The sequence below is a fragment of the Notothenia rossii genome (genome assembly GCF_949606895.1).
Source record: "Notothenia rossii genome assembly, chromosome: 6".
Classification (NCBI taxonomy): Eukaryota; Metazoa; Chordata; class Actinopteri; order Perciformes; family Nototheniidae; genus Notothenia; species Notothenia rossii.
This window is the reverse complement of record NC_136909.1, coordinates 3,758,232-3,774,955: the sequence shown is the minus strand read 5'-3', so window position 1 is coordinate 3,774,955 and position 16,724 is coordinate 3,758,232. Positions and strand designations below refer to the sequence as shown.

Below are 16,724 nucleotides of genomic sequence, written 5' to 3'. Positions count from 1 at the left end.
GGAGCCCTATTTATTTATTTATTTGGCAATCATATGGCAGACCTGAAAGATGTATATGTTTCCTGCATTAGATCAATATTGGTTGCCAATAGGCCTACCTTAGGACATCTTTTTTTTTCATCTCCGAAATCTCGATCGCTTTTTCGTGTGCCTGGCTCTTATGGTGCTCATAAATCTTTTTCCGCAGGTTATTCTGTTGATCACAGCTGACTTTTCCCTGAATCTATTCTTGTGAAAGGTACACAAAGGTGGATTTTTTTGTGAGCTGCAGGGAGATCAATATACTTTTTGCCTCTTTGCAAATCTCACATCCACATTTTTAATTTTTTTGGATGGATGCCTTTCATTCCACTCGCTCCATATGTTCTGTGTCCAGTTAAAAGGCAGGTCATGGGCATCGTTAGGTTCGCTCGTGCAGGTGGCGCCGGCAGCTGTGGCCGTTGTTGAAGCCTCTTCAGGCTCCGCATCGGCAGGCCTCTCCCTCGGTGTGGAGCTGTCAAACTCGACCCTAACGCCGCTTACAGCCGGCCAACTAAAAGTTTTTCCATTCACGTTGTCATTGGCTGTTTTAATTTCGCCATATTTTTTATTACAAAGCCAGAGTTAAAAAAGATATCAGTATGAAAATATCAAATACCGCGCCAGCATCGCATGCCGTAACCATAGCAATGTAATTAGCGTAAAGAATGCAGCGCTGCCACGTACAGATGCCAACACCCAGAAATATTCACAAATATAAAACAAATATTCAGAAACTGTAATGAACAATGGCTATTATTTATTTCAAGAACTTTTATTTACAGGAAATCAACATTTCTAATCTGTGTGACACAAATATGCACGATTATTTTGGGCTAAACTCCCCTGGCTCCCCCCTATTTGGAACAGTGGACTTCGCGTCCTTAAAATCCCCACAATGCTTTGCGCACGGACCAATTTCCCCAAATCTCACGGAGCGAGGTAAGCACTGGCTTTTAATAAAGACTGCAGTTTTGGAAGCCGCATTCAACGCGGATCACAGCCAGGTAAGCCTTACCGCTGAAAGTGCACATATTCACCGCTGTGTATCTCCACTGTATAACTCCGCTCCGTCGCATGGAAGCTGCGCTGCTCTGTTGATGTGGAAATAGGGAAATGTGATGCTTTGAAGGAATTTTCTTCCGATCTTTGAAGTGTGTTACAATCAAACGAATGCACTGATGAAGCTTGAATAATCAAATGGAGAAAATGAGTCAAATAAATGTTGACGAGGAAAGTGTTGAAATGGACTACGGGAAAAGAGAACGCAAACTCACTGCGAAGGCATTGGTAAATAACATCGACAAATTTAAAACGGGAACGTAAAACCAGTGTGAAAAAAATAAAAGCACTCATACCAGGAATAAAAGCACACATGAGAGAAAGGGGAAATGCCTCACGTGTGCAAACTCATTTAGAGAAATTAATTCAACTGAGTGAAAAAGCCATTATCTCACATGAAATGTTGATTCCTTTACTCCCAGAGGATGAACTAAAGAAACAAAAGGAATGGTTGGCCAGTATCTTGGAATACAGTGAAAGCTTTCAGAGGGACATTAAACAGTGGTTAAAGGAGCCACAAGAGGATTTTGCCACCATAACTGCGGCCGTGCTGGATATTCCAACAACAGATGACATACAGGATGATGTACAACCTAGTGACAGTGTGTCAAATGTGGAAATCAGAAGAAGAGCAACCCGATCACAAAATTCTGCTTTGGGGAAAAAGTCCGTAGCTTCTAGTGCTTCGTCTGCATGCCTTAAAACAGAGGCTGACCTGGCAGCTTTAGTGGCAAGAAATAAACTATTAAAGGACAAACATGAACTGGAGGAAGAAGAGGAGCGAATAAGGAGCAAACTTCAGATGGAGGAGGAGCGAATAAGGAGGAGAAAGGAGCAACTTCACATGGAGGAGGATATTGCAGCACACATGGCTAAATTAGATGTGTTGCAAACACGGAGCATCCTAAGTGGGAAAAGTTCAAAAACAAAGCATTCGGATGGAATGAACTCCTATATTGAACAAAGAAATCTTAAACCACAAGCCCCCTACACTGCCAAGGACAATATAAATACTCCACAAATGAATACTGGAGATAGCTTGAACGCAAGTGAAGATCAAAACAACATACTGGGCATTATGAGAAAACAAAATGAAATAACCACACTGTTAATACAACAGCAATGTCTTTCATCCTTGCCAAAGAGAGAGATTCCAGTTTTTGATGGCGACCCGTTAAAATATCACACATTTATGAAGGCTTTTGAGAATGGTGTTGAGAAAAACCCAAACAGCTACAGTGACCGACTCTATTGTCTGGAGCAGTACACTCAGGGTCATCCCAAAGGACTTGTTCGAAGTTGCCAGCACATGGATCCAGAGAGGGGATACGTCAAGGCTAAAGCTCTAATCAGGGAGCAGTTTGGAAATGAGCAGAAAGTGGCATCTGCTTATTTGCAAAAGGCTCTTTCATGGCCTCCTATAAGAACCGAGGACTTGCCTCTCATTGAGAGGCAAGTTAAAATCTTAACAGACCCAGTATTTGGAAAGATACAAGATGCTCCATTCATAACACAAAATACTGGTTTAAACAGATCACAGCCTCGCTCACATTTTGTAGGAACTAGCTTTGCCACCGCTGTAGCTCTTGTAGAAAATGAAACCCAGACAGATACTGAATGGAAGGAACACATTCTAACAAAAATAGAGGACATGTCTGTGCTGCGGAGGAGGTCACACCTTGGACTCGTGCCATCAGCTTGAAAAAGGAACACACAAAGAGAAGATAGGCTTCTTGATGGAGAAAGGTGTCTGTTTCGGCTGTTTGTGCGTGGGGCACATTAGCAGAAATTGCAATAAACAAATTTCCTGTTCAAAATGTGGCTTCAAACATCCAACCATACTTCACATCCCTTCCAATGAAGCAAGACACAATCCTGCTCAAGCCAAGAATACATCAGAGCTATCAGTGGACAGTGCACTGGTTTCAAGTGGCCTTACAGGGGCTGGTGATGACAATTGTAAACTTCCCATAGTTCCAGTGCAAGTCAAGTCAATGAAGGGCAGCAAGATTGTCACCACCTATGCTTTCTTGGACCCAGGAAGTACAGCTGTGTTTTGTACAGAGGATCTGATGCACAAGCTCGGCCTAACAGGAAAGAAGGCGCAGATTCTTTTATGAACCATGGGCCAAGAAAGGGTCGTAAATAGCCATATTAGCCGCGTTCACACCGGAGAACTTTTCCCACTTTAGTTCCGATATAGTTCCGAAATGTCTCGTTCACACCAAAAAGAGCCGGGACAAAAATTAGTTCATGAGAACCTTTTTACCCCCTTTTCCGTCCCTGCTAGAGAGCAGGGACTCTCATGCGGCTCTCTTGTGAGAAAAGAGCTATATTTCTGATCGGCTGGGCGGATTGCAAACCACGCCCCGTAAAACTCAAAAAAAGTGTTGTAAAGCCACCATTTTATTATCCTCGCATTAGCATTATTAGCATTAGCCCAGCGCAGAAACGCAGAGAGACTAACTTATGGCAACACAAAATAAAACATGGGAGCGGTGGAGATGAGGAGATGTCGGCGTTCTGGCAATTTACGCGGAAGGCTTCAGCTCCGGGGACTTCCGGCCGGGGATTTTGGGCAACAGTATACGCCGTGAAGTTGTTTGCGGCCGGCCAATAAACCCAAAGCAGAAGAAGAAGAAGTGACGTCAGCGGGTTCATTTGCCTAATCCACCCCCAGGGACTTATTCCGGTGTGAACGCGATCTGTACTTAGTTCATCAGAACTAAAGAGTTCTGACGAACTAAGTTCTCATGAACCTTTGTGGGAAAAGTACTGCGGTGTGAAAGCGCCTATAGTGTTCGGACAAGAAGTGGCTGGCTTAAAAAATGACAATTTATTTGAACTGCCACAAAGCTACACCCAAGAGTGCATGCCTGCCCACAGTGGGAACATTCCTAGACAAACGGACCTACAGAGATGGCCTCATCTTAAAAATGTTAATTTGCCTGAAATAAATGCAGGGATTGGACTGTTGATAGAAACCAATGTTGATAAGGCCTTGAACCATTGGAGGTCATACGCAGTGTGGATGACGGACCCTATGCAAGCAGGACAATCCAAGGCTGGACAGTGAATGGACCACTTAAAGGAGTGAGTGGGAATGCAATGGATTTGGACAAAGTATCTGTGAACAGAATCTCAGTTGTGAATTTGGATGGACCTTGGCAACAGCAGTTCATCGCAGACTTCCCTGAATGCAGATTGGAGGAACAAGCTGGAATGTCAAGAGAGGATCTCAAGTTTAAGACATTTGCAAAGACAGTGTTTTTTCAGCAAAAGAAAGAGTCGAAGAAGAATTGTAAAAAGAAAAGTTTTAAAGATGAGAAGAAGCCTCATCTCAAATCCCAACAAAAGCCCTCTCCTTCAACGGCTGCTCAGATAGGCCCCCGCTACAAACAAAGAAATGGAGAACAGGATTAAGTGGACCAACGTGCTCTACAAGGCCGAAGGAATCAGAGTCAAAGACGACGAGGACATGCTGCGCTCCTCGTTAAAGAAGGAGTGGGGCGATGAACGCGAGAATATCGTGGAGAAGATGCAGAAACGGCAGGAAGAGAAAGAAGAACATCCGACATTAGCGACATCTTTTCCACAGTATTGACTCTTTTCGACTAACAGACTTAAATGACACTAAGGATTATCTTTGACTGAGCATACGTGGTGGTACCTTTTGGCCTAACTGACTTGTGACTCGTACACAGAAAAGAAGAAGGAAAACTACACACATGAACTGCAACTGTATGGACTTGATTACCAAGCTATAATTGTCACATGTCTCCCATTTGAATAATGTTAGTAATTATTATGTATACTAACCTAATAATTAGAGGCTGGTGTGTAGGAGCCATGAAACGTGTTTAGTAATCCTTTATGCTTTTATATAAGATATTTGTTTGAGCACTATTGATTGGTTGGCTTGGGTCACATGGATATGGGTGGCACTCATTATAATCCTGTTCACCTGCGTGAGGTGTGTGTGGAAGAGAGGGTGACACAGGGCCGTTGTAATTTTTTGTTGACCACAAGTTGAAATGATTGCTTCGATTAATATAACAATGTTTATGTCCAAGGAGTATAAGTTGATTTCCCAGTTTTAATTAAAGGTCAGATGTCACGCTTTTCCGGTTATTACCCGTCCCCTTGTGTGTTATGAAGGTTTTTCTGCATGTAAACGGTGTGCAGAGTCAAAACCCTCAAAGTACACTCTGTAGCGAGTAAAACTCTAAAACAGAAAATACCTCCCCAAAACGCCTCGTTGGTGAAACGTTATCATGACGTCATCATCCATTTGATTCTTCCGGGTACGTGCTTACGAAAGCACGTACCCGGAATTAAATGGGCCAATCCATGGAGGCGTTACGTTACGTCCGCGGAGCCGTTAAGTTAAGCCCCCGCCGATTGGTCCAAATTGACCAATCCACACACACACACACACTCAGTGCAGGCAGCCCTGCTGATTTCTGCTCCATGCTGCAGGCTGATAACAGAGAGTTGGGATCGCGCGAAATTCTCTCTGCAGACCCATTCTCACAGCGTTTATCAACCAATAAACCTTTTTCTTACTCAATATCAAGCCACACTTATTGTTTTTATTTCGGCTGTGACTTTGTGTGTGTTCAGGTTGAGTTTGGCTGTGTTTGGCTGTGTATCGCTAAACAAGGAAATCACGGAGGGGGGGGGGGGAGCTGCAGCGAGCCGTTTAGTGGAGAAAGTGAATACTGCTGAATACACATACTTTACAGAGATGCTGTATGTGAAAACAATGTGAGTTTGGAAAATTGCACAGTATTTTTCTATTTTAGTATACCTCAACAATGGAATTATGATCAGTGGAAATGGCCATGACATGTGACCTTTAAACTACATTATTTTGTAACAGAGTTTTTGATTTCAGCAAGTACTTTTTTGTAGCGTGTCACACAATATCTAACAGGCCCGACCTCAGCCTCTCAGCGAATTTGTTTGTTTCCTGCTGTCGCTATATGCTGTATTAATAAAGTTGCCACATGTTTTCAAATTCAAGTTAAGGCACTATCTGTGCAGAACATTTCAAATATTCTTAATTTGCAGTATTTTATTTAATAGGGTTCAGAAAGACTGCATCAATGATATGCTATATATCTATATATCTATATATATACATTATATATATATATATATATATATATATATATATATATATATATGGGCTGTCAGTCGGTTAAAATAGTTAATCGCGATTAATCGCAAGTTAATCGCACATTTTTTGTCTGTTCTAAATGTACCTTAGAGGGATATTTTTTAAGTTTTTAATATCCAATCTTATCAACATATGAGTGAACAAATATGCTTTATGCACATTTTTGTTTATTATTATTATCGTTTGAACAATGACAATTCTCATGAGTATTAAATACAACAACCTCTGTCTGAACATTACAAATATTCGCTTCAATTCAACCTGGAACCTCCCTCATACAATAATACAATACAAAGTGTGTGTGTGTGTGTGTGTGTGTGTGTGTGTGTGTGTGTGTGTGTGTGTGTGTGTGTGTGTGTGTGTGTGTGTGTGTGTGTGTGTGTGTGTGTGTGTGTGTGTGTGTGTGTGTGTGTGGAGGGAGAGAGACAGACACTGTGATGGATCGTTGGAGCTACTATATGTACAACTCAAGGCATATGCTCGAACGGGAGCTGCCTGGACGCTGCAATCATGTTGCGCGCATTATCCGTGCTGAGTGTGCTGACTTGTCCCACAATGTCCCACTGTCTGGCTACCTGCATAAACTCAAGTGCTCGGCGCAGTTGTCGGCGAAATGTCGCTCCTCTGTTTTCATTGAAACAGCTCCTTATATCCGTTAGCGCAGCTAGCTAGCACCAGATGCTAACAACAGTAAGGTGTGCGCGTTCTCTCTCTCTCTCTCGCTTGCGCCACACATACACACACCCTCCCGGCCCACCCGATGGCCAGTCGGTGCCTGCCGGTGAGCGTGGAAGTGTGGTATGCCAAAAACGGGTGGCAGGAGCGGGGCTGTCAGCATCAGCTTGTTGATGGTATTTTAAACTCGATGCGCTCTGAAACTACGGGGCGGCCGAGGACAAAAAATACACATGCGTTAATCGCGTTAAAAATAATTAGTGGCGTTCATTTTTTATTATTAACGTGTTAACTTGACTTGATATATATATACTGTATATATATATATATATATATATATATATATTAGGGCTGTCAGTCAATTAAAATATTAATCTCGATTAATCGCATGATTGTCCATAGTTAATCGTGATTAATCGTAAATTAATCGCAATTTTTTTGTCTGTTCTAAATGTACCTTAGAGGGATATTGTTCAAGTTTCTAAAGCTCTTATCAACATATGAGTGGACAAATATGCTTTATGCAAATGTTTGTTTATTATCGTTTGAACAATGACAAATATTATCATGAATATTAAACACAACAACCTGGAACCTCTCTCCAACAATACAAGTGTGTGTGTGTGTGTGTGTGTGTGTGTGTGTGTGTGTGTGTGTGTGTGTGTGTGTGTGTGTGTGTGTGTGTGTGTGTGTGTGTGTGTGTGTGTGTGTGTGTGTGTGTGTGTGTGTGTGTGTGTGTGTGTGTGTGTGGAGACACTGATGGATCGTTGGAGCTATGTGCAACTCAAGGCATATGCTCGAACAGGAGCTGCCTGGACGCTGCAATCATGTTGCGCGTGTCACAAAGTGAATAAAGTCAGTATGTTAGACAGTGGGACGGATGGTTAAACCTTTTATATAATTGTTGCATGTTACATATAGTGTTGTGATTTTAATGTTGTGCGCTATATAGCAATGAACTCTTTTTATTTGCATGTGTGGTGACACCATGTGGGATCATAATTCACCTCGTTTATTGTGTTGCCACACGGACCCTTTAGTGGGAACACCTGTAGCTTTAGCTGCCATTCCTGCTAGCTTGTGATACAGAGCAGTTCATGTACTAACTTAATGGAGATGAATGGATAATAAAGATTGGAACTCCATTCTTAATACACCGCCTCCGACTCCCTTTCTTCGGCACCACACATGCTTGTTTAACCTCCTCAACTAACTGTCACAACAAAGACACAGACACTGCCGATTGACACACCGGCACCCAGTGAAAATCAGCGATCTCATTCGCCAGTTGCCGAATCCACTCCCCCATAAATACGCCGACTACCTGTTAGACGAGAGCTATTCTTCTCTTGACAGTTGCTGCCTCACCTCGCCGCAGATCGGACCGGATCCCTCCTGCTCCTCCTCACCTCGCCGCAGATCGTACAGGATCGGATCCCTCCTTCTCCTCCTCAACTCACCACAGATCGGACCGGACCTGATCCTTAGTGATGGTGAGATGAAGCCTTATGAAGCTTTGAAGCTTTCCAGCCAATTGGTTCGCAAAAGGGTTCATCTCAGGAAGCTTCATCATGGGCTTCATTGGAACACAAACCCCCCTGTTGGTCAAAGTGTATAAAACAGGCAGATTGAACATCAGTGTGCTGTATCTCATACCGAGTTCCCAATGAGTAAAGCCTTAGAATAACTCTAAAAAACGAACATTAAATCATATGTTCATGTTAACAATATTGTTTTTATTCCAGTTGATTGTGATTGGAAAGCCTAAGGAGGCTGGTAAACATTGCAAAGAGGGATTTGTATTCCTTACTAATATTCATAAACTTAACCATGTTGTAGCCTGAGAAAGGCTAAACCATATCAAAGAATACATTTATTAACTACATCATCTCATTTAGCTGTAGCTTTTATAAACAACAAAAAATACGTATTGACGAGTCGTTGAACCAGGGACCCTGCGTTCGGGAGTCAACTGCTTTCCAGCTGAGCCACAGAATATTTCTGTGTCAGTGCAAAATACACCTTTCTTGGTACAAGACTAAAATGCTATTTTCTTGTAATGGCGGCACTAATTAGCATAATAGCATGCCACAGGCACATGTGATCACTTTAAGAATAGTTTTATTGTGTTCCTTGACCCTCATAACATGGATCTGGATACCTTATTTGTTCAGTTATCTGCAATAATGGCTGAGATATAGTGAAAGGTGTAAAAAGAGTGAAACTTGATCTTTAGGATAAATAAACACTAATTTGGGAGAAAAAATATACACGGGACAATTTGTCAACTTTTTAACATAGCTAATCGTTTTCTACATAATTTTTCCAATCTAGAAAAGCTGATTAGAAGTATATTTCAGGGGGGTGCATGATACCCCCTTCTACCCACCCTACTAAATCTTTAAAGCAACTTCTGCCCTCATAGAAAATACCAAAAATGTAATCCTTTTCAGGATTTTAACCTTTTAAATGCCATTTTGAAAACATGAAACCGCTGTTTTTTTTTTCATGATGAAAACAGAGAAAATTATTTATTTATTTATTATTAAACAAAAAACTCACACATTAGTCATTCGGGACAAAAATGTCCACTTCCAAAAACTGCTCTAAAATGACAACAGATTAATATTTTTAAAAACGTTTTGGGGTTAAATCTTTCATCAACTTCAGTCCTGATCAAAAATACCAAATGTTAACTTATGTTCAGGATTTTAACCCTTTAACTGCCAGTTTGAAAACATGAATTTGCGTTTTCTATGAAAAACATGCACAAAAAGGCAGTTATTTTCCATATAATGAATGTTGAAGGGGGTCGGCTTTTTTTTCTATCTGACTCTACCAACAGGCTTTCATGATTCTGTTTAGATATGCAAGTATAAGCCATGATAGCTTATTTTATTAACACGCTAATTTGATATGAAAATCAATGGAGGCTGAGTTAACTTTGTAGAAAAACCTACCGTCCATGACTGCCCCTGAGCTATGTTTTATTTGTTAACTTCATATTTTTTATTTCCTAAAACATTTATTTGCCTCATATTAACAGTGTGGATCATTGAGACAGCGTGGTGTCCAGAGTCTTATCCCGTTTTCCCACTTCCTCTGAGGGGACAGCACGGAGGGGGTGCATGAAGAAAGACCTGCACCATCTTCATCCACGCTGGGCGTGTCATTTCATTTGACCAAACGCCTTTACATATGCATTTAATACATTTTATTATTATCCACCTTTTTGTTGTATGTCCTTTTATTTAAAACATTCTTTGAGACTTCATCTTCTGGTTCAAATTTCAATAAATGTAATTTGTATAATCACTCTTTTGTCTTTATTCTACATAACATTTTTAGAGATTCCATTCAAACCTGTTGATTATTCAGATCTTCCTCAGGCTAGGAATAGTATGTTGAGTTCTTAATGCTAAATGTATTTCATTTTCTCACAGGATGAATGAGACAACACCGTTTGTATCCATTGTGTATGAATGCTTCAGCTCTTCAGATCAACACAGTAAGATGTGAGCATGTTCCTAATTGTGTTGGTATGCAGCCTAGGTCTGCTCTGTTTAATAAAGCAAATCTGCCACTTTTATATTGTAGAATTTGTTAAATTAAAGCAGTCTTTAATTGTTTGTCCAAACATAGCAATATATACTTTTGAAATGTCTTTGAAAAAATAATAGTAGACAGTTTATAATAGTAGACAGTTTATATTGTGTATCACCTTTAGCTTGAAAATACATATGTGTTTTTTTTTATCTATACAATAAATAGACAGACACTTTTATCAATCCAAAATTAGGAAATTATTTAACAGCAGCAGGGTGTTCAGGCATTCAAATATTTAAAGTTGGAATAAAGTTTAAACTACACAACACAAGTGTAATGCTCAGCAATCCATAAGATAAGTCCGATCATTATGTTCATGAAAACTCCCCAGGAGACACCAACACTAACGTGGCCGAGTGGACTCTGGAGTTTGCTGCATGAGTTGCACTGTATGATCTGTGGTGTAGTGGGCTGTCACTCAAAAACTGAGTAGCCAATGGGGACGCACCCTTGAAAGTCCCGCCCACCTGGGACGTTTGTGTCAAAATCTCAAACTAAAAATGAGGGAGCGCAAATGAGAAAAGCTGCAGGAGAGCAAAAGTCTGATAATTGAGAAAGAAGAAACAAGAACTGCAAACAAAAACCTGTTAAAACAAAGAAAAAGACTTATAGTTTACATTATTACACAAATGAATTGTTTGCAACTTATAGTTTTATTTTTGATATTTATTTTATTTTTGCTTTACTCAGTTATTTTTTCTTTTAAACTCATAGTTTTGCTTTATTCTGAGAAAGTGTTGCTTTATCTTTATGATACAAAACTAATCCCATATTTTCCTCCCTCCCCGAGGCAAGCGTTTGCTCCTGCTGCTGTTATTCATTGCAATCCCTCCCTCGCTGTAATTCTCTCCTGTTAGTCCACCAGCAGATGACAAACACCCACCTCTCCGCCTCTTCCAAGGAACGAGGGGACCGTTCGGCAGAGTTTCAGTTCGATTTTTTATCGCCGGTCAACATGTCCGTTAAAGTTTAAATCTTCCGCAAAAAAATGGAAAAGTGCCGGTCAAAGGTCTTCTTTGTTATTTATTGAGCTTTAAAACAAATGAATAATGACTCTATATACTCATATATAAGAATAAAACACGGAGGACGGAAATCTCTTTTTGTCCCCCTCTTCTCCACGCTGCAGCTTAGCAGCTGATCTCAAAGCACGCTCCCCTCTCATGCAGGGGGGCATGGTCAGGTGCAGCTCACAGAATCAGCCCCCTGCAAAAATAGGACTGGAAAAGAGCATATAGAGCTAAATGAGGCAAGGCTAATGCAGGATCTGTTTGGTATTTTGAAAAAAAAAACTATATTTATATACTTTATATAGATAGGTATGGCCCTACAATATATTGTTCAAATATAGCATGATAGGTTACCTGTTAAATATCTCAAAAGGTGTTAAAGATATCAAAAATGTTAATCAGGATTGAATAGCTGAAGGTCTTGTGATCATTTTAAAGTTGGAATTAAGTGTCTAGCTAAAAGTATGTGGAAGGAGAAGCATTTGGGTAAGGTGTAGGAAAAGAGGATTTGAAGATTTTTCCCATTGACTTCCATGTTAACAAAAGAGTTTAAAAAGCTGAATATTTTTTAAGTATAACATATTTTTTTAAAGTTGAAGGTTTCCCATCGATTCATGAAAAGGCTGAATAGTTTAATATTTGAATGGTTTCTGTAGCTTAAAGTAGGCTGAAGTTATGGAGAGCCAAAGTATTGGCTGAAATAATTATAATATTAAGGGGATTAAAGATTCGAAGAGCTATAGTGGAATGCTGTAAACAGCATTTGCACTAATAAAGTTGGGTTTTATGCATTCTAATATTGCAATGCAAACCCATGATGTAATGACAGCAAATAAGAATAATGTATTCATTGAATGCTAATTTCAGTAGATTTAATCAAACAAAAATAAAAATATTGGACATGGCCTCAAGACTGTAACCTCTTCACATTCTGTTGAAATAGTCAATTACTAGCCATATCTTACACATTGCTGTTTTCAATCATTAATATGTGGATGACAGTTGAACTGGATGATGTAACATTTATGCCATCTGCTGGAAAGAAGACGTATCGCTCTGTTGGCGTCATTTGGACAACAAAAACAGAGTGAAGCTCTCATTTCATAAACGATCTTTGAGTACAGACACCGTCCTGCTGAGAACACACAACCCAACAGCACGTTTTTGGTCCAGCATCACTTTACAAAACGTTTGCATTAAGATTCTAAGACTAGCTGGTCCATTGTAAAGGTCAGTCCACCTTAAATGAGCAGTGGTGATCAGCAGGTGAAAGGCAGGACACGGGAACTTGGTCCTGAGGAGATGTAACGATTATTAAACGAGAAATAGTTGAGTCAAGGGGTCAAAGAAATTAACATTTGTGATTATTAGCAAATCGGTTGCAGGTGGGTGAAATCAGGCTTAGGGAGTAACGTATTACATGTAACGGCATTAGGTCATCAGACCAAATAGGCACATGTATTCCCTTATTCCCTGTGAGGCTGACAAGTGAGCGGCCCGACCAAGCAACGAGGCAGAAATTAATGCCACGTAACGCTATGATGTCTACACCCCCACATATTATTTGCACCCGGATTATTCTTAACCGCTGTCAATCTACGCAAACCAACACTTTCGCCGCTCTCGCTATCACTCCCCTTTCTTTCCAGGTGGAGCCGAGAGCCCGACGACATCCCAATTAATACGGTTTAACCCTATAATAAATACTATCTTAATAATTAGCATAAATTATATAAAATGTGCAAATATGCCATGCCAAACGGTACTGTGCAATCATGCTAATAAAGTGCACAACTGTTCACTAAAGTGCTGAGTTACAAGGCCCGAAGCCGTCAGTCCACAGTGTCACAATCTTACACGTGAAAGGTGATTCCACGGTTCTTGTTTCCAGACTACGGTGATTAGAGCATCCGTAGGCTGAACAAAAGTCAGGCATAGAAGTTACCTTCGTCACACACAGGTACATTTATGTAAAACAGGGCTCATTAACAGGATAGAAATTATACTAAACATTTAGAAAAAAAGAACAATAGGCTACATCAAATAATCCTTTATCTCAAAATGGAAACTTGGAGCACTCAATCCAAAATAAAATGGTTCATCAACAGTCAGTGGTTAACGTATATATCAGAAAATCAGTTTGACAAAAACATTAAAACATATTGTCCCCTTATGTTAATAAAGATGGAGTTCATTTAACCTGTTGACCCCCGAGCCTGTTTTCCAGGTTTCAGGCTTGAAAATGACATTTCCAGAACAAATGACCATAACTACACTTCTAAAAGGGGAAAATTAATAATCTTTTTTCTCAATGTAATGATAAACCTGTGAGTTGGATGTAGAAATGTCAGAACCAATATAGATGTTTTTTATTTTAAAAAAAATTCAGATTGAACATAGTAAAAAAATGTAAATTATAGTGTCCGTCCAAAGATTATTTTTTTACTTATAATGAAAACCACCCTTGAATGATGGGATGGTAGACTAAAAGCTTTAGGAATCCAAAGTAGAAACATATAATAAGCACCCTGTATCAAGATTGATGCATAACTAGTGACATTTGACTTTTTTTAGAGAGATTTAGCAAAAAAACTCCGTGGCTAATTCAGAGGCTGAGTATAGGCTTTGTGGGTTTAAAAAAAAAAAGATCAGTTAGCTGAGTTTCTTCCCGTTACATGGATATAAAAAATCATAGTTTATTAAATATTAAGATGCCCTCAGACGCTGTTTCCTGCAGATGATGCGTTCTTCCGCCCGGGGCGGGGGGATGGGGTTTAACAGGTAAAGTCTTATATGAATGTTGTGCAACGATGTTAATCCAGTCAGACAGATTTTTCTCATGTGTGAACTGTCATAAGAGTTATTCATTGTCCTCTCCATCAGCTTCTGTTTCCATTTGTTCAGCTGGGTTGCTGATTGGAGGCTCTGCCTCTCTGTTTTCCTCCGTTTGAATTTCATTAAGCTGTGAGGACAGAAGACCAACACACTTGTGTCTTTTTAAATCACTACGCCATTTAAATCTTTTGTCACAAACATTGCAGCTGTATATTTCCTCTCCTGTGTGGACTCTCATGTGTTCCTTTAAATGTCCACTCTGTGAAAAAGCTTTCTTACAGACTGAGCAGCTGTGTGCTTTCTCTCCTGTGTGGATTGTCATGTGTACCTTTACATTTCTATTATTTGAAAAAGCTTTCTTACAGACTGAGCAGCTGAATGGTTTCTCACCTGTGTGGATTCTCATGTGTGCCTTTACATTTCTATTATTTGAAAAAGCTTTCTTACAGACTGAGCAGCTGAATGGTTTCTCTCCTGTGTGGATTCTCATGTGTCTCTTTAAATCTATATTCTTTGAAAAAGCTTTCTTACAGACTGAGCAGCTGTGTGGTTTCTCTTCTGTGTGGATTCGCATGTGTTTTTTTAAAGTTCCATTCAATGCAAAATATTTGGTACAAACTGAGCAGCTAAATGGTTTCTCTCCTGTGTGGATTCTCATGTGTTCCTTTAAATGTATATTCTGTGAAAAAGCTTTCTTACAGACTGAGCAGTTGAATGGTTTCTCTCCTGTGTGGATTCTCATGTGTTGATGAACATTGCTTCTATATGTAAACATTTTCGTACACACAGAGCAGCCAAATTGTTTCTTTACAGCACTACATCGTGAATGACTGACAGATTCTTGTCTATTTTTCAGTGAGTTTGAGCCTGACGCAGGTTCTCTGGTATCCTTCCAATCAGCACTGTCTTCAGTGTCAGGTTCAGAAGAGTCTCCGGTGTTATCCTCAGACTTTGGTTGTAAACTGCTCTCTGGATCTGAGTTCCTGGCTGGTTCTGGTCCTCGACAGTCATCTCCATCAGCTTCTGTTTCCATGTGTTCAGTTTGTCTTTGATGAGGCTGTGAGGACTGAGGTTTCTCTTCATCATCTTCACTCTTCACAGGGTCAGGAGTGAAAGTGGACTTGGTGATATCAGCCTCCTCCAGCCCCTGAAGCTGCTCTCCCTCCTGACTGATCCTGAGTTCCTCATGTTCCTGCTTAATGTGTGGGGGGGACTCTGGGTCCTCCTGGTCCAGACTAGAGCTCCACTCCTGCTGGTCAGGGAGAACCTCTTCTTTAACGACCACCAGCTGCTGGACATCTGCAGGAAACAGGAAATGCACAGTCAGAACAAACTATTAACTATTAGCATTTAAAAATCTAACCACCGTTACAACAGGAGATATTTTGCAGCCCTAATTAATGCCTTTGTTTTTACATTTTCATATTATCTTTCTTAGTCCCACCTATTGTGTGTTTTGGTTGGCTCAATTCACCTCATGTAGCCCAACCCCTTTCCACTTCCAGTTAGAAAGGAAAAAGGGTTTTTTCTTCTGGTTTAGCACTAGTTGCAATGTAAACACTGAATTGTATTTGGGATCGTTTACAGATACACTACGCCTACAGAATATAATGGTAATTTAAATCCTGCATTCAAACCTTATTTAAGTAAAAGTATGCAAGTATCATCAGAACATTTTACGGCACCTTATTATGTCATAGTAATGATGGTGCAGTAAAATGTTCCCTGTCAGTGTTTAATTTATGATGTTTCTTGATTATTTTGTATGTTGCATTTTACTGCTGTATAATGTTCAAAGTTGCTGTTGTATAAATGATTATAGATGAGGGAACCTCCTAAATATTAAAATGTGTGTTTTATATACAGTACCAGCCAAAGGTTTGGACACACCTTCTCATTCAATGGTTTTGTTTATTTTAATTTGTTTCTACTTTGTAGATTAATACTGAAGACATCAAAACTATAAAAGAAAAAATATGGAATTATCTAGGTAATAAAAAAGTGCTAGAAAAATCAAGAATATGATTTTTATTTTAGATTCTTCAAAGTAGACCCCTTTTGCCTTGATGACAGCTTTGCTCACTCTTGGCTTCTCTCAGTCAGCTTCATGAGGTAGACACCGGGAATGGTTTGCCATCAGTTGTGACCATCAGTTGTGTTGTGCAGAGGTAGGGTTAGTGCACAGTGGTGAGCCCTATTTGACTGCTGTTGTAATCCATATTATGGCAAGAACCACTCAACTCAAAGAGAAACGACCGTCCATCATCACTTAAAGGGGACCTATCATGCAAAATGCACTTGTGTACGTCTTTTATACATGAATATGTGTCCCCGGT

The 16,724-nt window shown here is 40.0% G+C and overlaps 2 protein-coding genes across 4 annotated transcripts in view; one reads left to right on the top strand and one right to left on the bottom strand.

Moving 5' to 3' along the window:
- LOC307044027 (uncharacterized protein) overlaps positions 1 to 16,724 on the top strand; it is a 219,361-nt gene that overhangs the window by 72,384 nt on the left and 130,253 nt on the right. The gene's annotated exons all lie outside the window — the stretch shown is intronic.
- LOC307044023 (phosphatidate cytidylyltransferase 2-like) overlaps positions 13,589 to 16,724 on the bottom strand; it is a 28,171-nt gene continuing 25,035 nt past the window's right edge. For both annotated transcript variants that reach the window (XM_079689033.1, XM_079689032.1), the window contains one exon: positions 13,589 to 15,687. In XM_079689033.1, the coding sequence (XP_079545159.1) occupies positions 15,663 to 15,687 (25 nt within the window). In that variant the 3' untranslated portion in view covers positions 13,589 to 15,662. The remainder of the gene's footprint in view (positions 15,688 to 16,724) is intronic.